Source organism: Pelodiscus sinensis, chromosome 21 (assembly GCF_052426305.1).
Source record: "Pelodiscus sinensis isolate ZL-2025 chromosome 21, ASM5242630v1, whole genome shotgun sequence".
Lineage (NCBI taxonomy): Eukaryota > Metazoa > Chordata > Testudines > Trionychidae > Pelodiscus > Pelodiscus sinensis.
In genome coordinates this window covers 11,140,659-11,167,938 of record NC_143072.1, presented here as the reverse complement: position 1 = coordinate 11,167,938, position 27,280 = coordinate 11,140,659, and the positions used below count along the sequence as shown (strand labels likewise).

Here is a 27,280-nt window from a genome sequence, read left to right as displayed (position 1 = left end):
GCGGCAATCCTAAAGTCTCCATGCCAAGATATGCCTCCCCTCCAGAGGGTGGGCAGCCATTTTAAAAGATGGGTATTTCAAAGGTTCCTAGAGGTGGACACTTTACCAGATAATTACAACTTTTATTTAACTGGCTAGTTATAGGAGTCGGCGGCACCAAAGCAGGAATGGTTTTCAGCTAAGGGAGTAAAAAAATTGTGCGACAAACCAAACCAGTCGGATTCTGCAGAGTTCGCCAAATTGTACAGCACGGTACTAATCTTACGGGGTCATTAATTATGCTGGTTTCTTTGATTGGATCAAAACCCACTAATAATACCACTCCCTTCTCTTTGCCTTCCTGGTCCATAGTGCTTGTCACACTAGCTGCAGCTCTGCTACTTTCACACAGATTCTTCATAGCCATCTGGTCCCTAGTGAAGCCCTTAGACACAGATTGAGGCTAGATTCATACTCCTCCAATCACAGCTGCAAGCTTCCCTTTAGCCCTGCTGCTGAGATGCAAACCTCCATCCCCTCACCAGCTAACGTGACTGCTCTAAGTCTCGAGTCACAGTAGAGAGAAATTTATTCAAGAGCCAACTCTTCTGTAAGACACACAAGTGGAGGAGCGGGAGGACTTGTGAAGGCGGGGACTGTGGTTCCCTGTGGATGCTCATTCATCAGCAGCTCCCGCTGGCTGCGCCCTGTGTCAAAGGCAGATTTCTAAGCCAGCAGGAGCCTGAGCATTAGGTGGCTGAGTGCAGAGAGCCCTCCATTAGTCACCAGACACAGTGAAAACAGCCTTGAGTTGAGAAAACTGGTGCACTGAGCACAAGTACTGATTAGCCCAGTGATGAAAGCCTCATTTTACACCGTAAGAGGCTGCTTTGAACTTCACACTTGAATTTGGTTCTTGTAAGAAATAAACAGAACTAATCTGTAAAAGCAAAGTCTCCAAAGGAAGGTTGCTAAAAGAAGGGTTTAACTCAGCCTATTAGGATACACAAGGGTCCAGTTACACAGCAGGGAAATTAGCTGGGACATAGTTAGCTTTTCTGCATGGCCCTCACACAATCCCTGAGAAGAGACTCCCATGGGATCTAGGCATGTGCTGCTTCCCATTACACATGGCCCAACTTCTAACCTGATGGGATTATCTGGAGTGGACTAGTCAGGGATTTGGCTGAGAAGCCCAGCCCCTAGAACGAATCATCTCTGATTTGACCAAACTGCTTAGTAGCCGCAGCTCTTTCAGACTCAGATCCTCTTCTCTTACTGTTGCTACTATTCAAATAGGCTGTTCCACTCCACTTGGCCACAGAGGGACACACACTGGCATCCACAGACACTAGCATCAGGAAACGTGGCCAGATCAGTGCTGATCACTGCCTCTCAGCAACTTCAAGCTGGAAGAGGAAACTATGGCAGGGACAAATGTTTTCCTGTCAGCACTGCTCTGAGCTGAAAGGCCCAGGGAACAGGAGAGTGGAGATAAGAGGGCAAATCAAAGGCCATATGTCCCGTAGACAGACGGAGGAAGCAGTCTAAGGCCTTGTGTACACAGACTTGCACTTCAAACCTGTGTGGAGTCTCCTGTTTCAGCTTCATCAGCCCGGTTGGGAAACAGAACCATCTAGACGGCTTTTGCTACTGGTTTATCTAAATGACACTCTAAGCTGGGTTGGGGAACCCTGGCCTGCGGGACAGATCCAGGCCCCCACTTAGTTTCACGTGGCCCATAGCAAGTCCCCATGCTTGGGAAGCCCCAAGCCTCGGTGCCCCCTGCAGGGCTGGAGCTGCGGGTGTTGGCTCGTGGCCATCCAGGAAACTCTGCATGTTGCCATCGCCTGCAGGCACCCCCTCTACAGCTCCCAATGGCTGGGAACGGTGGGCAATTGGAGCTGTGGGGGCAGCATCCGCAAGTTAACATCCGCACAGAGCCACCTCTCCCCCCCCCCCCCCCCGGGCTTGCAGGGGACACATGCTGGACACTTCCAAACCTGGGCGCTACTGGAGGTAAGTGCCACGCACTCCCTCCTGCATCCCAACCCCCTGCCCTGAGGCCCCTCCTACACCCTAACTCCCACCCAGACCCTGGTACGCTCACCTCCTGCCCTAAGCCCCCTCCCACACTCTAAACCCCTTGGCCCATCCCAGACCCCCCCCCCTCACATCCCAATCCCCCCTTCCTAAACCCCACCCCAGAGCCTATACCCCCCCTCACATCCCAACTTTCTGCCTCAGCCTGGAGCCCCCCTCCCACACCCCGAGCTCCCCAATTACGGCCAACTTTCCCGACCAGATGGGCCAAAAACCATTGGCATTTGTGGCCTCCAGTCTATCTGGTTGGGAAAGTTGGTGACCCTAATCCCAAAACCGTGGGGAAGCCCTGAGCCTCTGCATCCCCCCACCTCCCCATAGCCCCGGGGCTGTTCGTCACCCACAACTGGTCTTTTCTGGGGGTCAGAGATCTTGGTAGGAAAAAGGTTCTCCACTCCTGCTGTAAGCCTTGTCTCTTCACAGTGATCCCTTTCTAGTACCTTTCAGAGCTAGACTTGCTTTAAAAGTTCAGTCAACATGCCACCTCCACACCATCCTTTGTAGGCAGCTGTTGAACTGACAAGGGATCTTTTAGACTGTTCTTCTGGATATCTGCAAGTGTCCATGGAAAGTCACTCACATGAGACAGACTAACAGGTATCCGAACAAAGCTGCACACTTTACAGGTCTTTAAAACGAGAGAATCAGACAGAGTCATGCCAAGCGTGTGTTCCACTTCGCAATGGACTTCAACTCTACATGCAGAAAAAAATAAAAACAATTCCCAATACTTTGTGTAGGTCCTACTGAAATGGAACGGGGGCTCAAGCCCTTCCTTCACGGCACTGGGTCCTCTGCATTCCTTATGAAACAAACCAGACCCAGCTCTCAGGAACCAGGGCATTCTTAGTGGGTGATGCCACTGAAGTTAATAGAGCTGTGACAACTTACATCTGCCCATCTCCGTCCGGTAGGCTGGGATCCAAGAGAAAAAGGGCAACCTTGAAGTTCAGGCACTACACTAGGGCTCAGATCAGAGTTCCTGCCCAGACGCTGTTGCTCACACAGTGACAATCTCTAAATCAGGGTAAGAAGCCTTTCCCTACCCCACAAGGCTGAAGAGGAGGAATCCATTCTGATTTCTGAAGTGCTCAGTCATCATGGTGTGTGTCAGATCTATAAACTTGTGTCAAGTACTTGCCTCAACCTTGATAGCACAGCGGCCAATAGCTCGCACAGCCTTGCGGACAAAGTCAACATCCACCTCGGTAGCGTACTCCTTGAGTTCCGCCAGGACCTGTCGGGAAAACCATCACACGAAACATGAGACATCTGTGCCACACAGTCGGGCTAACAGCCCCATTGGCCACCCCTCCAGTCAGGTACCTGAAAATTAAGTGTTGCTACCGAACCCCAGAGCATAGAGAGATTTAAACATTCTGGGATCCAAGTGTTTAGTTAATTTACACCATGCCCATCCAGACAGACATACATACAACACTACCAGTAACACCAAAACCAGTCGCTGCAGCCATTAACATATGCAGCAGGACCAGCTTGGAGGAGAAAGATAATTCAGCAGGGGCCTATGGGCAGAAGAGGAAATAACGTCAAAGATTATTCTCAAATTGCCCATACCAATCCCTTGGCAGCAAAACCTGCTCTTTGGGCTATGGAATCACTGCTTTGGGGTGGCGGGGCGGGGCTTTAAGGAGGTACAGGAAGAGATGGTAGGTGAGAAGTAGGGCTTTGGATATTTCCCAGCATACAGAGTACTTTTCTTCTCCAGTGCTGCCCATCCCTATCTATTGACTCTGAGTACCCTGGGAGACACCAGCAATCCCGTATGGAGAACCTATCACCACCTGCTATGCAGACAAGAGTGTTTCTTTAGATACAAAAAGTTGCATTTAAAATAAACTTTACTCCTTGCGCCTGGGCTGCTATTCAACAGGTGCAAGAGTTCTCTCCAGGAACTGCCAGGATCTTAGAAGACGCTGGAGGATCATCTGGTTTAGAAACAGCTCTGCCCAAAGCAAGCCACCTGGTTATTTCTTTAAGGAGCCCAATGAGGGTTGTAAGTGAGAAAACCAGCACGAAACAGGAGACTTGTGTGAAGAACCTGGACTCACTGCTCTGGCAGTGCAAGAAGGCCTTTAAGTGGGTGAAGAGGAAAACCCACACAGCAGAGGCAAGGTGTGGGCAGAGCAGCTAAGCTCTGCAGTTTTAATATTTCAGTGGATGCTATTTTATATACGGCTGCACCACATGACAAACACATTGGCGTCAACAGCTGCATAAGCAATGACTTACGCAGAGCTTTCCCCTGCAAAGTGCTGTACAAACATCAGCTGCTTCTCAACACACCGAGGTAGCAAATATCTCCATTTCACAAATGAGAATCTGAGGCACAGATTAAGTGTCTCCCCCCAGATGGAAACAACAGGTACAGTCTCAGTAGGTTCCACGTTAGGCCACTGGGTTTTGCCAGTTTTATAAACACAACTTTAGAACTAGGAAGGTGATGTGAGTTCCAGGTTCTCATCTTTGATCTTAGACCTCTGGACTCGGCTTCCCTTGACAACCCACTGCACTAGCAGAAGGCCCTTCAAAATGTAATGGGAAATCTGCAGAATGAAATCCAAGAGCTGGGCGACACGTATATATTCCTGGTTTTCAACAGATTTGCCATGCCCAGCAGATCAGCGATTTGGCACTGCCTTGCTCTGTCACTTTGCATAAGGAGCAACCCAAACAGGTATTTTAAAGATGCCACGACACATGACTATTTAGTTATAAGTAGGACAGGAAGGCACAGCAACAGTAACAGGAATCACTCTGTTAAAGAGGAGACAGGGTGTGGTTTCCAGCACTAGGAGTGAAGGCATAAACCAGGGGTGGGGAACCTCAGGCCCAGGGGCCAAATGCAGCCTTTGACTTGCCTGGATCCAGCCCCCAAGGCTTTGGGGCTCTCCCCCAGCATTGGGGAGTTTACACTCCCACTGTGGGGCTGGAGCTCACAAAATCTACTAGCCTGGGCCCTCAGACTCTGGTATGCGAAAGAACATGGGGAAGGTCTTTCTGCTTCTCAGTTGGGGGCCACGTCAGTGAGGAATTGGTTTTCCTTTTTTGCTTTTCAGTTGTGCGCAGCCTCTGACTGATTTGTCTATGTGCTAGTGGCTCCTGACCCAAAAGAGGCCCCCTCCAACCCCGCCAGCATAAAATTTCAGACACTAGGATGACAGGACAGAAGCAGCACAGAACGGGAAGATGTACAGAGTAGTCCAGACAACACACATTCCAACTTTGACCCTGCCACCAACTCATATGGCAACTTACTTCAGCTCTGTTTGTTTCTACAATTCTGAGCTGTAAAACCTAACCCCCTACCTAACAAGGATGCTGTGAGGTTTGTACAACACTACCAACATGCAAAGCACTGAGGAATTTCCGTCCCCTCTATTAAGTAAGAGTGCCCCCTGTGCCAGAGCGAACACAGATCGCTGCTAGGTATTGTACCACTGTGCAGAGAATACGTTGAGAAGTATTGTTTGTGCACATGCATCCTGGAGCCGGCACATACCCGCCAACTGCGATCACATCACAGCCAGAGTGACTGACCTGGGCAATGTTTGCCTGGGATGCCAGGCGGATCATGATGTCCAGCTTCTCCAGTTTGACGTAGATGGGGTCGTTGTACTTCACAAAGAATACCTTGATTTCTTGCTTCAAGATTTCCGGCCTGCGAAACACACACACAGGCATACAAGAATCACCCACACTTGTGACACAAGGGCTTTCCATTTCAATAAAGATGGCCTGATTTTTAGATTAACCTAACGCTGACAATACACATATATCAGCCCTGAGCAGTGATTTGCACACAAATGTGGCAGAACCGTGGTTTAAATGACAGTGCATCTTTTACCTCTAGTCTGATTTTTTAAACTGCTAGGTTCAAGCCACCTTAACTCTGCCTGTATCCCTATCTGCCCTCCACCCATTCATAGCTCCCTCCCAACACATGCCACTTACACAACCAGATCCTCTCCTTCAGTGGCTACACATCAGCATCTAGCCCCTCTCCCCAAATACACCAACTCCACACTCATCCCATCTTTTCAACATCATCAAGACATGAGAACCAAATGTCAATCCCCTTCTTCCAGCTTAGACAGAGTGGGGGAAAGGGTTGTCTTGTGTTTCTAGAGCAGGGAGTGGGGACAAAAGGAATGTGTCCCCCTTCCCCAAGATATCTTGCTGGCTGCAGAAACGTGACAGTGATGCCGGTAGAGTGAATCAGCTGTAAAAACAGTCAATGACGCCAGCCAACAACTGTGTGTTCAAAGATACAGGAAACAAGACTAGTCAAGCAACTCCTCAGCCAGAACCAGAGTTGGGTCCTCAAAATGAGCATGCCTGGAGGCAGAGAAACTTTGGAATGGATTAACTCTGCCAATCCCCAGCCCGCATCCTGAGAGCAGTGCTTGGGCCATACCTTTTCTGCACAATCAAGTTGATGTTCCTCAGGGCAACATACTGAACTTCAGGCTCTCCAGAGAGCAGCGTGACGAGTGGGGGGGCTAGTTTCTTCAGCAGCATACTGTAATAGTCGGACTCCTTGGGCAAGAGCTCCAGGAACTTCATCAAGACTTTCACTGCTGAAAGCACCACGGCCGAGTTGGCGTGAGACAGCCGGGGAGTCACCCGCTCACAGATGCTAGAGACAGAAAAGACTGACAATGAATTTCTCCCATAAGAGCTCTGCTGACTGTGGGTCCCATCGGGCACACAACAGGACCTAGGAGCCCAGGGTTGGCAAGTAACCCCTGGTAACCAGAAGTCAGGAACTGCATTTATAGTACCTTCAGCTCCCCACCCCAACTTGCAGAGAGGGAGTGGGGCAGGGTCAGAGCTATTCAGCAGGCAGCCCTGTTTGGGTAAAGCTAGGAGTGCACAGACCTGGGGCTGAGAGAACTCTCTAGGTTCCCAGAGCTCATTAAGAGCTGACTCACCACAAGGAAATCTTAGAACATCAAGAACGAGGGGAAAATTCAGTAAAACAGCCTACAGATTTTCTCTGAAGGGGATTATCTGTTCTGCCTCAATAATGCAGGCACAGAAGAAACCCAGCATATTCAATGAGGCTTGCACAGGATTTAAAATACACTAGGCTTGTGCCCTTTTTAGCTTCTTTATGAAGGACACAGAATTTTTTTTGAGAGAGACACAATGCTTGTTTCTGCTTGTTTCCCTCACAATATGATGGATGAAGAGGTTGGACTTTCCTGGTTTTGGTGGAGGACTGGAGAACGTGAGGGGATGGGGAGGGGATGAATATGACACACGCTCTTCTTCTCATGAAGCTAGACATTGAAGTTAAAGAGGCATTATCAAAACCAGTGCATTTCAAGCAGTGATTGAAACCCATTTCATTCCTCAATTTTATCTTCGGTCCTGGGATGCCATAAGTTAGACTAGTTTTCTTGGCACCATAGAATTTTCCAGCCTATGGAAAAAACAAGGAGCTTTATACAACAAAACAAGTCCTTCAGACCCTCCTTTACATGCAAAGAGCAGAAAGGCATGGGGAGAGGGGGGATTTTTTAATATGTCTCCTTTAAGTGGCATTGTGCTATCAGCTTGTGCTGTGGTTAAGTGGATGCACCAATTGCCACCACACCACAGGGCTTGACTGACCCCACTGCTGGATCCATGGATTGCTACGAAGAGCCAAGCCCTGTAGGGGTCTGGGAAACGCAGAGCGGTGGGGTCTGTGCAGTGTGGCAGCAGTTCGCAGTGGATTCTCCCGTGTGAAATACCTGGAATAGCTGACCCTTGTGGCTTTTCAGACTACTTTATTGGAAGCCTGGCTCTGCTATCGTAGGCTTATTCCATTAGGCTGCTACCCTCAGAGAGGTGCTGGCCGTACAGAAGGCCCACTGGCCAAGCGCGAAGGCAGTGAGCCCCTGCACATACCTCTGAGCCTCGCGGTCGTCCTTGGGGTTGTAGTTAGACAGGCAGTCCAAGATGAAGATCTGGCCCCATTCGGTGCACTCGTTCAGGGCAGTCAGTAGCTTGTTAATGTTCTGAGGGTTCAGATCCAGCAAGTTACTGTTAGGATGCGACTCGCTGATCTCTGACAAGGCTGCCACAGCATTAGCCACCACCTAGGCGAGGGAGAGGAGAGAGGCATTCCCGGTTAGTGCATCGCTCAGGACCCAGGGGATTAGCTGGACACAGAGCAGGTTATGCAGCTGGCGTGCGATGGAGACTTCGCCTTGATATCATGACCCACAAGGAGCAGCTGTCACCAAACCTCGTTGAGACCCGCGTTAATCTGTCAGAGCAGCGGCAGCTCATGGGAGAGCCAAAGTTTCACTGCTGTCTTGCAATGGATTGGGCTGCCCAAAGCAGTAGTCCCTCCTAAAACACTCTGGGCATCTGGAGGGGAGAAGACACCCCAGCATTGCTGTTAGGAGGCCATGGCTGATAAAGCATAGGACCAATTGAGGGCCACAGCAGAGCCTCCCATCTCCTCCCCCACATGCTGCAGGTGGCAATGTGGGAACCAGTGTGTGCCGGGAGCCAGCTCTTAAGCCAGCTAGCCAGCTCTTAAGCCAGCTAGCCACGTAGAAGGGCTCCCACAGAGCTGCCACACCCCACCGCTGCTTCTGATACAGAGAAGCCTCCTGTCCCCTCCCACGCTGCTGCCTCTGATACAGAAGCAGTGCAGGATGGGGGGGGGTGTGAAGAAGAGAGAAGGGCATCGTGTAACTGTGCACGTTACAGCCCAGGCTCATCACTTAACCCTATAAACCCCAGTCTGAGCCCTCCGGATGAAGCTAGAGCATCTACAGAACTGTCTTCCTATGTGAAAGCATTTACTGAAAAATGCAACATTTCCCCTTACCCTGGTGACGATCTGCCATGCAACCCCATGTGGAAGGAGGCAACTTGCAGATTTGGAAGCAGGTGGTTCTCCCAACTGCTTAAGAGACAAGCACCATCCCTGCCTGCAAGTCCTTCCCAGTGTAGTCATTTGTCTACTGCCTGCTGTGCAGGGTCTAGTTATAGTGCATTACACCTGGTCACTGCCAAAGCACAGGGTGGGACTTGCAGCCCACTGCAGCAGCATTCACCAAGGATGTTACTTCATGATGATTCACAACGCTAGCTCACTGGACGGGAACAAAACACTTCCTCCTCTGGATCATGGGAGTTCTGGAGCTATAAATCCTAACCCCACACCACAGGAAGAGTCTTAATACACAACAGCCATGTAATAGCTCAAAAAAAGCCACCACTGTAAGGTTTGCACGTTGGGTGCCATGGCGCTGTAAGCTGGAGCGAAACACAGAGCTCCCCAATATCACCCTACGCAACACTGTAAAATGCAGATGCTGCTGAACCTGGTGATCCATTAATGAAAAGTGCCCTGTGGGAGCTAGATGAATTGTGCTTTTCTCTCTCTAACGAAAATAGTATCAACAATGCCCATCACAGGCAGGGATCCGCCTCTAACGGTCATCTGCTCAAGCATTCCACAGGATCCCAGGACTAATTAGTGTGACCTTTGGTTACAGGACCACCTCTAGAGAAGCCTGGAGGGTCTCGTTAGGTTCCCCTGGATGCTGCTCTGAAAAGGACACAAGTACTGCAAATATTTTACAATGCTGCCAACGTTTTATAAAGCACCTGTCACTCTGGAGCAGTGTTCCACAATTCCAGCATACACCCACATGTCCGGGAGCTAGTTTGAAGGTCAGCTCAAGAGGTCACAATGCCGGGTGCTTAAAAAAAAAATCTTAGATTGATTTTGTTAGCTGAGCAATTCTTCATCACTAACCAAGAAAGGATCACCCATGTGACTGCCAATGCCACTCTGATCTAATGAGACAGGTCCTCAGACCCCCTGCTCAAGCCTCACACTAGTTAATTTATTTCTACAACCCAAGCTATGCCCCCCACTCGCTGCTCCTATTGGTACCAGCTTTCTTTCAGGACCCACGCTTCCATCGTCAAATACACAACACAACTAGGATGAACGCTGGGCGTGGGGAAATGTGGCTTCAGTCTCTGCTTTACTAATCCCAGACTAAGTCCCTGGTCTCCACCCTGCCACCTGGCTTTTGGCAAACGTCACATTTAAACACCATTCAAAGGCAGATGCAGCAAACATGGTTTATAACAGAGTCTGGCTGAACGGTGATAATTTGGCATTTAGATGAGGATCCCTCCCAGGAAGTTGGGCATGCCAATGGGATCTGGATAGCTACATCATGGAAGCGCCTTCAAAAAACCCATACTGGAGGCTGTTAAGAAGTATTTAACATCATAAACATACACGGTACATTACAGTGCTAGGGAGAGAGTCTCTCTGTAGCCAATGTAACAGGCTCAACCAGGCCCTGGAGAAATCTGCAGTAAACAGCTATGCTGCATTTGTGAACGGTTCCTTCTGGCAGCTCAGCTCCATGCAAATGGCAGAGGGGGATATATTAACCAGGGTGGAGGGGGCAGAAAGAGAGCAGGTCTGTCTTGGCCAACCTCCATGGCAAGGGGTGGAGATAAAGCAGGGGAGGAGACAGGATGCTCACCAGGATGAGCAATCAGATTACTTTGTTATTATCTAAGGCTAATTGGAAATTAAACCAAGTGTGTAATGCAGCTAATGAAGGGTAATGTTCTGCTGCTTAAAACAGGAATCTTCCACTTACCAGCTCATTAAAACAAGCAAGATGACTGAGAAAAGCAGGTGAACAGATTAAGCAGCTCCAGGCAGATGTGGCTGGCTGGTTTATAGGCAGAGCAAGGCAGCCAATGCTCAGCAAGGAGGCTGTCCTCACAGCTCCCTCCAACCCTCCCAGATGTACAGCAGCCTCCCCACAACGGTGAAGGGGACTCATGGAGCTTCCCCGCATGCAAAGAGCTCCTGGCACTGTCTCTGGGGCAGACGCAGTGTGTGTGTTTCACTACAGGAGACGCCCATCTGGGGGTAGGTTGATAGGGAGGCTCCTGGCACTTGCATGGATACGTGTCTGAAAGATCATCCCTACAGCCACAGAATATGGACGCTCTTTGATTTCTCAGCTGGGAGATGGCGAAGCAGCCTCAAAGTATCAGAGCAAGCATCCAGATCCTTGGAGCATCAGCTCCATGCTGCTTACACTGGCGTGGCATTAGCACCACTGCCACATGGACAGTGCAGCCATGGTCCTATCCTACAACGCACCCGAATAAAACAATCTGCCTCCAGTGCAACAGGGCCAGGAACCGCCAAGTTAAATGGTCCAAGTGGCCAAACCAGGCAGCACAGATTAAGGCCCTTCGGCCCTTCATCCAGTTTATTTACAAGATGTGCACGTATGACCTCTAGCTCCAAGCCAAGCACTGCCCTGAAGTAATTTTCAATCCTAACTCCCAGTTCCAACCTTAACAAGGCCACGGACTCCCTCTGGGGTGTTGGGGAAACCTTCACCCTCCCCAGATACAGTGACTGAACATCAGAAGTGCTTGGATGGACAAGTGACCAGTATTTCATCCAGTCCTGAGAATGGCTTTCCACTTCTCGGGTCACCATTACAAACCCTCGCACTTGCTTTCTGGGGCCGTGGGACCAGTTTTTTGGGCTGAGCGTGGAGAGGAGAGGAGAGGAGAGGAGAGGAGAGGAGAGGAGAGGAGAGGAGAGGAGAGGAGTGATGATGCTAGGTTTCGGCAGGCATGCTGAAGCACCCTTACTGTGAGGCAGTGGGGTGGTTTTGGGGGGAGCGGGTCAGGGAGAGAAGGAAGAGGTGCTAGATTTTAGCATACTGGAGCACACTTTGTTTTAAGTGGCTCCCACTCCCTCCAGGCAGAGCTGGCATGCTGCTTTCTGCCAGACAAACCTCATGCTCTTATCTCGCTTTGGGGAAAGAGGGGGCTTTGGAAGCCTGACGAGCAGCCAGATTCGCTCCCTAGCTCCAAACCTTGCTTGATGAACAGCTCTTTGCTGGCTGCAGAGACACTAGCTGGGGACGCACACGCTGATGTTAACCCCGAACCATTTGCTTCTCTGGCGTGGCAGCGAGCACAGTGTGCTGAGAACACAGAGCGCTGCTAGAAGCCTGGGATTGCCAGGGCTGCTGTGAGACAAACCCTCCTAGCATACTGCCCACTAAAGCATCTCCAATCCTACTCTCAAGTATTCCTCCCCCAACCCTGCTACCAAGCTTCCTCTCACCATTTTCCCTCCCGTGCAGCTGCTCCCTCTGGTGCCATCCAATGGCAAAAGGATTAGCACTGTCCTCATGCAAGTGCGCAATCATTTAAGAGAGGCATGAGGTACTGTTCACATCCAAACAAGCTGGCAGGAGGAAGAGAAAGCTGCCCAGAAACTAAAAGAAGGGTGACATTTTCTATCACATGTATGCCATGGGGAACGTCAGCAGACTGTTGAAAAAAGCAAAATGCAGGACAATGTAGCACTTTAAAGACTAACAAGATGGTTAATTAGATGATGAGCTTTCGTGGGCCAGACCCACTTCCTCAGATCAAATAGGGGAAGAAAGTAGTCACAACCATATATACCAAAGGATACAATTAAAAAAATGAACACATATGAAAAGGACAAATCACATTTCAGAACAGGAGGGAGATGCGGGGGGGGGGGGGGAGGAAGGAAGGTAAGTGTCTGTGAATTGATGATATTAGAGGTGGGGAGAGTGGGATGTTTGAAAAAAGGCCATTCCATTCCACAAAATACAGGCCAGACATCCATCATCAGGTTAGAGCTCTGATGGACATTCTTGGAACGAGCCATTAAGGTAAACGGTCCAGCCTATAACAAACAAGGAGTATATTGGATCAGGTGTTAAATTATTGCTCAGTAACAGGAAGACCAGCCTATCATGGCAGCACATATGAATATTCAATTAACCTTTATAAATATTCAGTGCCTGCTATGATCCACGCTTCCCCTCTCCCTCATCCCCACCCATTTAAAACCAGCACGGTGTCCGATTTGCATGTGTCAGTTAAATGCAACACAGCCAAGTGGCCGATTTCTTAGCTTCCGGGCTCTCTGAATTATTACATCATTAGCTACACACTCCTGCTTAGTAAACCAGTGGTGGATAGCCTGTGGCCCATGGCCGCATGCAACCCACCGGGGTTCTTTGTGTGGCCCACAAGGCATTTTGTTTACTGTTGCCCATGCACAGGGGCTGCCAGGTTCTGTTGATTTCCTCCCACTGGAATTACTGAAGTGACACGCACGTAAAGCCAGAGCACGCAAAGCAAGATGCGTGCTGATTGCACACAATACTGACTGTAAGAGCTGTGTGCTGCCCCTGCAGCCGATCACAGCACTGCTATAAATCAGTCGACCCATCCCACAAATTTTAGGCATGCAAACGCAGTTAGCAAAGCTGTCTTAGGAGACCCGCTGGGCTAAGACAATCTTGCAGCCCATTGCGTTCGAGGACCCCTCATGCGGCCCGGTCACTAGCCTAGGCTGCTCACCACTATAGGAAACATCCTCCCTCCATCACTCATCTGTGCTCTGGTTATCTGAACGGCACAAGGTGCCATAAGGGGTACACTGCTTCAGGAAGGTATAGGATTGTGTACACCACTTTGCAGCTGTGCGCCAATGGATGTTATAGAAAAAATATAAAAGACTGATGTGATGATAAAGCCCACATCTAAGTGCTCACAGATACTATCTCATTTCCTGGTAAGGATTTGTTTCTTTAGGGTTGGGCATGACCACTACCATCGGAAGGGAAAGCACAACAGGAAAAACTAAGATTCATCCCCAGTCCCTGTCTTGCTCACTCAGTGGAGCCGGGAGCACAACAGACAGTAGAATTCATTTGTGTGCTCTCAGCAAAGGCCTCTGGGAGTTTCCCTCAGCTTTGCCACTCCAACAGTTCAGTTCCACCTCGACTGGGCAATCCTTTGGCCTCAGCTGCTGAGAACCAGCTTGGACAGCTCTCCTTTAGCCCAAATGGGACAGAGGAAGGGCAGCATACAGAGAGGCACTGCACTGCTAGCCTCACCACAAAGGTGTGACCAAATGTGGACATCCCAGGGGGCATCTGGCACTGGACAAGGAAAAAGATGTAGCACAGAACATTTCTCCTTGGCCTCTTGGTGCAGAGTTCCAGTTTGTGAGATTTCTGACTAACATTCCCGACCTTCTCCTTGGGACCCACCTACACTCGAACACTGCAGGGTTTGTGCATTTTTGTTTTCTTCAGAGAGGCATGAATGTAACCTCTGACAACACAGGTGAACACTGAAAGACTGGGGCATCTCTGCTGAGGAGGAATCCAGCAACAGCACTCCTCTGGTGTGTGCAACGGACTCCTGGGTATAATGGAAGGAAGATCTTCATTCTCCTCTTCACACCCAAAGCACATTAGTCTCTGCAGGAGCAGTGTGGCTGTATCTGGCCCAGGACTGAGTTGCTTAGGGACACCAAGGGGAGGCATTCATCTTGCAATAGACAAGCTGGATGCAAAAAGGAGATAAACACGGAAGTCTGCTATGCTATTTTTACAGAGCAGAACTGTATTTTAATTGGAAAAGCTCATTAAGAATTATTGAAGACTGAAGAGCTGTTGCAAGACTAAACTAGTGTTCAATACTAAAACTTGAGGGCATGAAGTAATGAGGAGGCACTAAGTCGGCACAAATCAAGCGTAGGGGAGATGCCTGCAGAGAACAGTTATAGGAATCCATAGACGAGAGCACAATAGTGTTAGATCCAGTAATGAAAGAATGAGGATGGGCATCCTGTTGTGCTTTTCCCTTAATGTTTACAGTGCTGAAAAGAACTGACCAGCTCTATGTTATGAGCTCCAAGAGAACCAGCTACCAAGCAGATGGAGTCCATTTTCCACTTTAGTACAAAGCTGCCACCTTGTGGTACAGCTATTAATTTCCAAGACATTTACAAAAGTCAAAAAAAACCAAGCTACTGTGCTCATGGAAACATCAAAAAGGTTGGTAATCAGCCCCTCTCGACATGCAATTCAAAACTTCAGGAGAACATTCAATAGTGACATCCCATGTCCAAAAAGAAAGAAGTTCACTAGAAGAACACCTTCCTGGGCTGTCATTAACAGGTTACATAAGAGTGGCCAGACTGGCTCAGACCAACGGTCCATCTAGCCCAGTGTCCTGTCTTCTAACAGTGGCCAATGCCAGATCCCTCAGAGGGAGTGAACAGATCACATGATCCCTCCCATGACCCATTCCCAGCATCGGACAAATGGAGGCTAAGGCCACCATTCCTACCTATCCTGGCTAATAGCCATCGATGGACCTAACCTCCATAATTTATCTGGCTCTTTTGAGCCCTGTTGAAGTCCTGGCCTTCATAACATCCTTATAAACTTATATTTCCTGAAATCTAACAGCTGTTACAAGTGTTCAAAGAACCTCATAATCAGGGCCAGGCTGGTTGTTAAATGTTTTGTTAGTCTGTAACAGGAAAAACTTTAAAAACAACAAATAGCCTAGTAGCACTGTGACGGCACGTTGGGGGTCCCCCGTCTCCTGCACCCCGAAATGGCACAAACAGACTCCACCAGCCAGTGGAATTGAGGGTGGTTTATTGCTCCTCCAGGATACAGCATAGCACAGATGTAATCTGGTTACAGGAACTGGGGCTAAGAGGCCTCAGTGCCCCCCTTGAGATAGGGGAGTCCCAGCCCCCCTCCCCAGCTCCTTCTCCCCTGCTTTCCAGACAGGAACTAACTCTACCTCTCCCAGCCCTGCCCCCAGCCAGGGCAGCATTCCACCTCCCTTTGTTTCTCCCCATGGGGGGTAGGCTGGTTCAACCAGTAAGGTACCTTTGCATAATAAGGTTTTCCCTGATGGGTCTTGCTCCAGACAGCAGAGGTCACCACAGCCCAGCAAGTACCCCCACTACGTCACAAGCACCTTAAAGACTAACTCAGCTACCCCCTGAAGCTTTTGAACACGCAAAGCACTGCATTCAGCTGTATGGAGTGGAAATCCATTAACTAAGGGTTGTGCCCACGAAAGCTCATGATACCATCTACATGTTGTGTTAGTCTTTAAGGTGCTACTAGACTATTTATTGTTCAAGTTTTTCATAATGAGATTTTATTCTAAGAGAAAATATTTGCTCCTACCAAAGTCACCCTGTAATTTACAGCCAAACATCATCCTAATGAGGGGTATCTTGATTGAGATACACACAACCCAATCCTTCCTCAATTACCAGGCAATCTGCAGGCCCAAGATGGAGTTATTACTCCATGCAGCATCCAGTTGGAATGATTAACATTTGCCTAAGCAACTGGGACGCCTCTGATTACAGCTCTGCAACAAAATGCCATCTCGGCTGGAAGGAGGACTCTTTCACTCCTCATAGACTTTAAAGGTCAGAAGGGACCATTATAATCATCTAGTCTGACCCCCTGCACAATGCAGGCCACAGAATCTCACCCACCCACTCCTGGAATAATCCTTCCTCTCACCTATATCTCAGATACTGAAGTCCTCAAATGATGATTTAAAGACCCCAAGATTCAGAGAATCCTCCAGCAAGTGATCCGTGCCCCATGCTACAGAGGAAGGCGAAAAAATTCCAGGACCTCAGCCAATCTACCCTCTACCCTGGAGGAAAATTCCTTCCCGACCCCAAATATGGCGATCAGCTGAACCCTGAGCATGTGGGCAAGACTCACCAGCCAGACACCCAGGAAAAAGTTCTCTATAGTAACTCCTACCATCCCACCATTGACCTATTTACCACCAATAGCGAAAGGTCAATTAGTTGCCAAGATCATGTTATCTCATCAAACCATCCCCTTCATAAACCCATCTAGCTTAATCTTAAAGCGAGATAGGGATCAGTATTGGGGCAAAAGACCTGAGGAACTCCACTAGTAACATTCCTTCCAACCTGACAGTTCACCTTTCAGTATGACCCACTGTAGTCTCCCCTTTAATCAGTTGCTTATCCACCTCTCAATTTTCATATTGATCCCCATCTTTTCCAATTTAACCAATAATTCCCCATGAGGTACTGTATCCTTTATCTAAAAAAATCTGTTACTTTCTCAAAGAAGGAGATCAGATTGGTTTGGCACGATCTACCTTTTGTAAAACCATGTTGTAATTTGTCCCAATTGCCATTAACCTCAATGTCCCTAACTACTTTCTCCTTCAAAATTTTTTCCAAGACCCTGCATACTACAGATGTCAAACTAACAGGCTTGTAGTTACCTGGGTCACTTTTTTTCCCCCCCCTTCTTAAAAATAGGAACTATATTAGCAATTCTCCAGTCAAATGGTACAACCTCTGAGTTCAGAGATTCATTAAAAAATTTTGCTAATGGACTTGCAATTTCATGTGCCAGTTCCTTTAATATTCTTGGATGAAGATTATCTGGGCCCCCCGATTTACTCCCATTAAGCTGTTCAAGTTTGGCTTTTACCTCGGATATGGTAATATCTACCTCCATATCCTTAGTCCCATGTGTTATGTTGCCATTATCCCTAAGCTTCTCATTAGCCTCATTAAAGACTGAAGCAAAGTATTTGTTTAGATATTGGGCCATGCCTAGATTATCCTTAACCTCCACTCCATCCTCAGTGATTAGCGGTCCCACTTCTTCATTTTTTTGTTTTTCTCCTATTTATATGGCTATAAAACCTTTTACTGTTGGTTTTAATTCCCTTTGCAAGGTCCAACTCTACCTGACTTTTAGCCTCTCTCACTTTGTCTCTACATGCTCTAACCTCAATAAGGTAGCTTTCTTTGCTGGTCCCTCCCATCTTCCACTTTCTGCTTTTTCTTAATCACCTCTCAGATGCTTGGTCATTCAGCTTGGTCTAAAACACCTGCCTATAAATTTTTTCCCTTTTCTTGGGATACAGGCTTCTGATAGCTCTATTCTTCATTGCCTGAAAATAACTCATTAGAAATGAGGCTTTCCTACTGAAAACTCAACATTCCCCCTGCATCAAGTGGCAGATGTGTGATGTTCTCATACCTTCTCAAAAGCAGAGGAGAACTCTTATCTGAATGAAAACATGAATGAGTTAAGAAAAAGGTTTATTGCCAGCTGGCTGCACCACTGTATACAAGAGATACCCCGTTGTAGGGAGAGGTGCTGGTTTTAGCTGACTGCTGTCTTTTGTTTAATTACAAATAGATGCATGTTTAAATGAGACCTTCCTGGCAGCATCTCTTTTCAATCGGCTAGGGCATCAGATCATAGAGAAAAAGCTTGTTAGTAAATATTGGTTTGTACCCAGAACCAGAAATAACGTCACACACACAACTCTTGGCTAGCAGTTTTGCTACTACATGCCCACTCAATTTCCCACTGCAGGAAACGGGGATGAGCTGTCCTTTTTGAATAGGAAACAGATGACTCTCGTAATCTGTATTAGATGGTCTGTGAGTGGCTAGGTGGGAAACAAAACATTAATAATGGGCTCATCAATCATGCAGACAGAAGTATAACAGCTTATGGCTGGAATTTGAAGCTAGACAAATTCAGGTTGGAAAGAAAATGAAATTTTTAGCAGTGAGGCTAATTAACCATTGATATGCTAGAGTTCAAAGAGGAATCTTTGGGGGGAGGAGGGCAGGAGAGATCCTATGCCGTGTGATATACAGCAAATCAGACTAGATGTCACAACAGTCCTTTCTAGTTTTCAAATATATTAATTCAGATTTGGACTCAACTCCTGCATTGGAGTAAAAAGATTGTCAGGAAGATGGATGAATTTCCAATGGTCCCATGCCCAGTCATAGGAGATTGGAGTGTAACTGCCATATGCATAATAGGGTCTCACGAAGTTTAAAGTTCCTCAACTGTTATCAAATAGCTCACTAAGTCTCACACTGTCCACCTTTAGGAGACAAGCCCTTACACAAAGCCTAAGTACCTGCATTCCCCTAAATCCAATATACTTAAACACAATTCAAACCCCTCCCTGATCAGAGCACCACGTGTGACATGTAGGCTTTAAGTCAAACCAACGCATTCTCCCCTTGGGGCACTGCATTTCTGGGCTGCTCACTTGGTGAGTCTTAGGTGAGCACGGATGCTGCAGACTTCACCCCTCCCCCACCAACCAGCATCCCAAATCACCCTCCTTGCAAGCAGTTTATTCACAAGTCCCATTTGCTGCGGTCCTCTGGTGTTTTCCCATTTTCATTTAATTTTGCACTGTGCTCAGGTTCGTAACAGCAGACTGTTTGTTTACCAAAGGGGTTCCTTCACGTCAAGGTGGCAGATGGAGCAAGAAAAGGCATATTAATGCCTGGTGAAAGATCAGAGCCTGCAAGCAGAACTAAACAGCAGAATCTAATATCTTCACAGCCCATCCTAGATGGAGCCTTGTCAGCATCAACTACAAGAAGGTGGGAGTTCTCCTTCTGCCTTCAAAGGAGAAAGCCAGTCGTATGGCAGGGACACCATATTCCCAAGCAAACCTCAATAGTCATGTGACACTCGGGACAGAACAAAACATACATTAAAAGTATACTGGCCAATATGTATATTGGCCAAACTGGACATTCTCTCCGGGAAAGAATTAATGGATACAAATCAGATATCCGAAAAGGCAACACACAAAAACCTGTTGGAGAACACTTTAATCTTCCTGGACACTCATTAATGGATCTCCAAGTCGCCATTTTGTTTCAGACCTATTCCACAAGCCAAATACACAGAGAAGGGTTGGAACTTAACTTCATTCACAAGTTTAATTCTTATGCAAATGGTATGAATGGGGATATCGGATGGCTCACACATTATCAACCAACCAACGAAGGTGCTAATGGTTCTTGATGTCTGTGTAGAATCTGGTATTGGTCATCTTCCTTTCCAAATGCAAACTAATGGTTCTTATCAGCCTCTTGTATCTATTTAGTCCTTAAGGTGCTAATAGACTATTTATTGTTTTTTAAGTCTTTCCTGTTACAGACTAACTCCCTACCCCTCTGAAGCTTATCTACTCACTGTCTTTTTCTTCCTCCCCTCCATTTTTTTTCCTTCTCTCCCCTTCCCTCCCCCCCTCTTTATTTATTCTTGGATCTGGACTTCCAACACTCCTGTCATCTGAAGAAGTGAGCTGTGCCCACAAAAGCTCATTCCACCATCTACATGTTTTGTTCGTCTTTAAGATGCCGCTAGACTATTTGTTGTTTTTTAAGTTTATACCTTGAAAGCTGGCACATGCCTAATCTTCTTGCTGGAATCATTGCTAGCAGCCTTGCAAAAGTGAAAGCCAGACTCTTTTAGCTTCACCATCTCTAAAAAGCTGTGAAATCAATAAGAACCTTTTATTTGCTAGCTAAAGCCCAGCAAGGGTCTGGCATTTTATCACCTGTGCTTGCCTTTTCCACGGCTCTCAGGTCTGAGCAGGTTGTCAACACTCTGCATGATTCGATGGGTGCATAAAAGACTGATAGAGCTGCCAGACGGAGGCTAGCAATGTGAAATGACAGGCTTGAATGAAGTTGATCAGACCTGAATCCCAAAATAGCTAAGAGCAGAGACAATCTATTGCCATTCTACTCTCTCTTCTTGCTTCCTGCTGAAATTGCATGATGAGATTATCCAATTTACTGGATGCCTGGAGTCCCTAGAAACAATGCTGAAGAAAAGGATTGTGTACACTGGGATTTCTCAAGCTGTTATCCACTGTTTTTATTCACAAACACTAGGGAGTTCAGGTGTAGGAACAGATTCCCTTTCACTATCTCTGCTGATGGACAGATTTACTGTATAATTTCTCCCTTCAAAGCAGTCTTGCATGAGACAAATGGATTAATCTATACCTCTGTGCTCCTGCTAATTCACTTAACTATATTAAAATAAGAACATTGAGTTTTTACAGCCACTAATTTAGATACATTTACCAGCACATAACGACCAGAGTCTTTGATCAACCAATCCTAGGACTGACTAGCGAGGTTTGTGAAAGGCAGTGAGCAAGGCCCTGTCCCTTTCACACTGCTCAGCATATGGCAGGCTTGGCCTTCTCCCCAGAACACAGAGAGATCCTGCACTCTGACTTTTCCATCTGCTTGCAGGAGTTGGGCAGCCTAGAACGTCAAACACTGTGAAAAATGCCTTCTCATTCCCCCAGGTGGTTTGCGGGTGCCAGGCATCGCCGCTGGCTGCAGGGCAGCACCTGCCTTTTCGTTTCAAGACACAGTAAACTGAAGGTGGCGGCCTAGGTGGACTAAACACCAACTCCCCAGTGACAGGTCTCCAGCCATTTGTCCTTCAGATACTGCCCTAGTAGAGGAAGGTTCTCTTCCATGCCATTCACTGATTTTGAAGCTTTTCAAGGAGACCATAAGAACGGAGTTCTGGGATTTTCAACAGCACCTAATGGAATTAAACACTAAATTCCTACTGAAATTCAGTGGGCAGCTACCTTCCTTCGATGACAAGGGAAAATCTCAGTGGCATATGATGTACTATGCCAAACATACAGAATAGTCACTTTTTCATATGTCTAGTAGCCATAGCAAAAGTCTCCCTTGCCTTTACTGCTGGCACTGGAGACTGATAATTATCTGGAAGCTGTCTGCAAAGCATTGGAAATCCCTAAGACCCCATCTACACCAACACTCTACGTCGATCTAAGTTACGCTAGTTGTCACCTAACTTAAGTTGATGTAACTTATGTCAAGTTAAAGCCATGTCTACATCAAGCTACAATGACGGGACACGCTCTCCCATCATTGTAGCTTCCACCTCTCATGGAGGTGACTTAATTAAGTTGACGGGAGAGCTCTTGATGTGAGTTACATTACATGACAACTAGCGTAACTTGTTAAATCTTTAGCAGGTCAGATGAATTGATGCTACTGCATCAATTGCAGTTGTACCGATTTAGCCACAGAATGAAGACAAGCCTTGATAAAGACAAGCAGAGAGAGAGATACCATGACAATTATTTGCAAAGCCTGTTGGGAAATGTTTTAGTACGTACATTCTCTTTACATACAGTAGCGAATTTCATAGGAAGCTCTTCTAGTCATGCTATATGCCCAGCCTCTCCTCGGACTGTTTCCTGAGGGACATCTACATTATGCCACCAGCTGCCTCCAGCTAAATTCCTAGCGGTTGCTGTGGTAACCCTAGGGCTACCCTCTTCCCAAACATGCAGCTGGCCTGCCCCTCACCATTTCTAAAGAGGGATTACCTGCTTAACTGCTGCTGACCTCTGAATAGGACTCCAGCTACCTTTAAATGCCCCTCATTCAGCTTTCTGATTGATCATCTTTTGGGGTTTAATACAACGCCCATGTTCACCTATTAAATACAATATTTTTACATTCAAAAGCAAGTGCTGAAATGTGTGGGTGCCCTCAGGAACCAAGGGAATTCCTGCTTAAAGCGACTGAGGTTAATTGGTTTGGACAGGCCTAGGGACAAGGGTTCAGCGCCATTCAAGTAAGATCTTTCCTCTGATGAGTGGGCATTGGTATGGGCACAGCAAAGGTACAAGCCCCAAACCTCTCAGATAGTGATTGTATCAATCCACTGAAGCTTGAGCATCTCATGGACTCTTCTCATGGGCGGCATGCTGGAGCAATCAGGGATGTGCTATTGTATAAGCGTTGTAGCACATTTTAACTCTTATTGAAACAGGAGGAATATGCATGATTTGAACCCTGAGCCTTAAGTGCCCACCAAAGGACAACGGAATGGTGCTGAAGAACTCCAAGCTAGGAGACCAATAAAGGGTCTCAAATCACCTAAGAGAAGCATCTTCATAAAGACAGAGACTCTGGTGGGCAAATCTAATTGGATTCAGACTCCTGCCAAGCCCAGGCCAAAGCACGCTTGGGGAGAATGATAGGAGATGGCTAACTGCGTTACAATTCCACAAGGCAAGGCTCTCAATGGATGTCCATCTGCTCCCTTTTCCCAGGGCAAACAATCCCTGCACCACTGGGTGTGGCTGTCACGGAAGCTTGTATGCAGTGCACACAGACAGAGCAATCGCACCTCAGGCCTGTAACCGCGCTGGCTCTGAATTTACTTAGCAAGACAGAATGAACGTTCATTTACTTCAGACATCCCCACAAAGGTGCTCAATGCCTGGCATGGAGAGCCACTGCCTGGATGGGAAATCTCACCTCCGTCCACCTTTAGATAGCACAGTTACTAAAAGGGAGGAATACCATAGGAATGGGGCTGGGAGTGCTCAGAGTCTGTGGCCTCCCTGCATCGGGCAGTGCCCTTGTTATGGCTGAGGAGTCCCAGGCACGACTCACATAGGAGTCAGCGAGTAGAGCTCCTGACCTGGCTGGAAGAGGCACACACTCTGCCATGCTCCTCCCTTTGCCGGAGCCGAGCACCTTCCACTACAGCATTCCCAGCTTGGAGGCCAAGCCTTCGGGGGGTCCCTCCAGAGGGGATTGCTGTGTCACGGTTACATGACCTCTAGTGCCAAAGAAGAGTGCTGAGCTCAGATGGTTACGTCCAACACAGTCTCAGGGGTCAGCCCAGAATTAAACAAGCTAACCCTGGAGATGATGGGAGGACGCAAACAAGCCTAGCTGAGCACTTTTGTTATTGCCGACACAACCCACTGCCTTAGAAAGCAACAGGAGATACCTTCTGAGAAGGCAGTGGCAGCATTTCACCATCTGCCTAGCAGGGCTGGGTAATTACAGGAGATTCAATTTCACAACTATCAAACTTATCTCTGTTCGTTACCAGAGATGGGAGAACAGGGCAGAGGAGTAATTCGACTTTCAGCCAGGGAGAAAGAATCAAGCTGATTTTAGTGCCAGATTCCATTCCATAACTAGCACTGGGAAAAGGGCATCCGGCAGGCCAGAAAGTTGATCAATATTTCTTTTCAAGCCAGTGAATCTATTACAAAATATTGCAATATGCTTCCACCTCTGCCTCTTGACTCCTGTCATGCCCAAGTGCTGATTCAGAGCAAAATTGTATTTTCACTGCTGTCCACCCTTTCAAAATCCACACAAACAAGTTGACATTACTTCCAGCCCAGTGTGGCTTCTCAATACAGCATTTTTCTAAATTTGTTTGGAATGGGAGGTGGATGTAAACACCAAGGAAAGGTATGGGGTAAGCTGAAATTTTATTTCTATACAGATTTCCAGTGGAAGATTCACATAGTGGAGAAATTTACAAAGACACAGAAAACATGAGTGTGTTGGAAGAACAAAGCATGCCCCACCCTTTACAGGGTGTAAATGTTCCCAATAACACACAAGGGAGTGGTACAGCGAGTGCAATTTATGAACTTTTTTGATTACTGGTACCTGGTCGGTTACAAATATGAAGAGAGTGTATTTAAGGTACTTTACCATAGGATTGGAGTCTGCAATCAGGTCACGTAAGGAATCCAGGAATCCCTGATCCTCCACCATTTGGGCATTGATGTCATGCAGTTTCGCCACACAGACGGCTGCCGTCTTCCGCACATAAGGGTCTTCATCTTTCAGACACTTCCGGAGAGGCTCACACAAATACTCCGTGATCTTGTCCACACGGATGCACCCCATTGTACGGACTGCCAGAGCACGGATCAGGGGATTTGGATCTTCACAATCCTGCAGGGGGAAGCAACAACAAGTGGGTTTGTAATGTAAGCCACTGATATTTTTCACGATAGCTACAGAAAGCTGGGGTCAGGATGTTCTGATTTTCCCCTTCCTGGGCAATGGGTCCTCCCACTTGAGAAAGGTAGTGTTCTGGTCCAGGACAAAGGCTGGGAAAGTGCACTGGTTCTGAAAACACTCCATACTGGTTCTTAACAGTTTCTAGCCCTGGCTGCTAGCAGATAATGAAGTCATATTCTCAATGCTTCTCTTCAGCCAAAACTTCCGCTGAGAGACTCACTAATTTGTCTCAACAGAAGTGTGTTTCAGAATGTAATTCTCCATTTCAGCTACCCCACGAGTCTGCTGATGAAGGGAGCTTCCAGAGCTGACCTTGAAAAGCAGAAGATCCCTCTATATTTGGTTGCCTCTCCTTAGCAGCCAATTCATTCCCTCCTGCCACATCAAAAGCTCACACATATGCTGGGACTTATTTACTGGCACCTCTATTCAATTCTATTTACAAGATTAAGTCACAGAATACCTAGGAGATAAGTTTTTAGTCAAGTTGTTAGAAAATGTTGGTAAAGATGACAGTCAAAGAATGTGAAATACTGAAGAGTTCAAAAAAAGTGGGCTCTGCTGTTCACTCTGATGACATGGGAACAAGGTGAAATTGAAAGGCAAGTCATTTAAGATTGATAAAAGGAAATACTGTTCTAAATAATGCACAGTCGGCCTGAGGAACTTATTACTACAAGGTATTGATGCAAGACGTTAGTGGGACACAAAAGTGGACTAGACATTTCTATGGATAACCAGAAAGACCAGAGAGTTATAATGAAGGCTAAAACCTGAACAAGAGTTCTGCTATCCTTTAACTGAGAGGGGTCAGTAAAGCTTTCCCTGGGGACAGATTTTCTCAGAATCACCTATGGCTAGGCTTATGAACTCTCCTCTGAATCACTGGACACTTGTCACTGTGGGATACTGAGCTAGAGGGACCTCGCGTCTAAGACAGCATAACAATTTTCAATTCCCTGCACACTCCCCCTCAGAGTCCCACACCTGCCCAAAGACTCTGGAGAACAAGTAGATTACCTGCACCCTAGAAACAGACTATGCCAAACAAAGCACTTGGACACAAACTGTACAAGGCAATTTTCTGGTGAGTCATGGGCCAATTTACCTTGACAAAGCTGTTGACTGCCATAATGGCCATATCTGGCTGACTCTTGGCATAGTTCATTAGGTACAGGTAGACCAGCTTCTTCAGCTCCAGGTTGTCTGTTTGCATGCAGTTCACCACGTCTGGAAAGAGTGAGCTGGATAAAAGGAAGGCAGAAGGTGGGGGGAGGAAGAAGTTAGATAAACTGGTGCACAAAGGGGAAATGAGCCCTCTGACTGCATGACGGCAGTATCCTCTGAGGCTAGGAAAAGTCTGGAGTTCTGCTGCTGCTCTATCCTATAGTCAAATCAGAGGGCACTTTCCTCCCCAGACACAGCTCACAGTGAGTTTTTAGAATAGTTTTTCCTGGGTTTTAATATAGTTCTGTGCCTCAAGCTCTTGCAGAACATGTATCAGTAATGAAATTGACCGAACAATGTTAATATCTTGTCTAATTCTGGAGTTAACTGGAAGCTAGAGAGCACCAGTTCACATAACATTTAGTGGGGGACAGGAGACCTGATTTGGACTGAAACCAAATTTCAGCCCAGAATAAAATAAAACAATTAAGAGATTAAACCACAGCTCATACAAATGCCAAGTAGACTGCAAGCAGCATTTCAGAGGAAGGTTTCCTCATTTCTGCATCTCTCTGGTGAAAGTTATGCAGATCTCCAAGCTAATGGATCACGTGCTGTGGGCTACTTGAAAGGTGCTACCTCTTCAGCTCATCTTCTGCTTTGTCCTGCAACCAAGTCATAATGCTAGTTTGCAACCTTACATTCATTTCCCTGACAACGGACCATGAACCCAGGATTACGATGGCTTTACTGCAGGATCCAAGAAGAGCTGGAAGCCTCGACTGAAAAAGTTGCTGCCAAGACAACATGAGAATATTGACAGTCATTTGCTTTTTAAAGAGGAACGTTTATTCAGCATGTTAGATGCCATGCCAAAGGCCTGGTTTGATGGCTGCTAGTTGAAACCATAACACTGGTAGAGAATGGCATACAATCATCTAAATCCAACACCTCAGAGTTATTTTAAAACTAAAAACCCCATGTCAGCTAACACGTGGATTAAAAATTGTCAGCCCAGCTAGGACACCTAACACAGCTAAGCCAAGACCAGGTTTTAAACAAACCTTTGCCTAAACCAGCACTGGAGAATACTCTCTCATTCCATGCATTACATTTATTGCCCATGTAATTTAGGACAACTGGTTCGATCAAAGAAAAGTACTAGCAAGCTTGTCCCTTACCTTCCAGTGATCTACTAAAACCTTCAATCAAGGCCTGTAATGCTTCTTTCTACTCTTCCAGACCAGGAGTTCCCCAGAAAAGAAATTGCCCACTTGTTCCCAGTTTAGGATAGAAATTAAGAGGAGGCCAGCAGGATAGAGTATTGGACGGGAACTCAGAAGACCCAGGCTCTATCACTGGCCTGCTGTGTAACCTTAGGCAAATCACATTCTCCACTCTGTGCCTCAGTTTCCCCAGCTGCAAAGTGGG

At 47.1% G+C, this 27,280-nt stretch overlaps 1 protein-coding gene across 3 annotated transcripts in view; it reads right to left on the bottom strand.

The window, feature by feature from the left end:
- AP2B1 (adaptor related protein complex 2 subunit beta 1) overlaps window positions 1-27,280 on the bottom strand; it is a 103,691-nt gene that overhangs the window by 64,138 nt on the left and 12,273 nt on the right. For all 3 annotated transcript variants that reach the window (XM_089772151.1, XM_075905003.2, XM_075905002.2), the window contains exons 4-9: window positions 25,791-25,926; window positions 24,368-24,613; window positions 8,002-8,192; window positions 6,521-6,742; window positions 5,644-5,764; window positions 3,224-3,319 (exon numbers count right to left, since the gene is read on the bottom strand). In XM_089772151.1, the coding sequence (XP_089628277.1) occupies window positions 3,224-3,319; window positions 5,644-5,764; window positions 6,521-6,742; window positions 8,002-8,192; window positions 24,368-24,613; window positions 25,791-25,926 (1,012 nt within the window). The remainder of the gene's footprint in view (window positions 1-3,223; window positions 3,320-5,643; window positions 5,765-6,520; window positions 6,743-8,001; window positions 8,193-24,367; window positions 24,614-25,790; window positions 25,927-27,280) is intronic.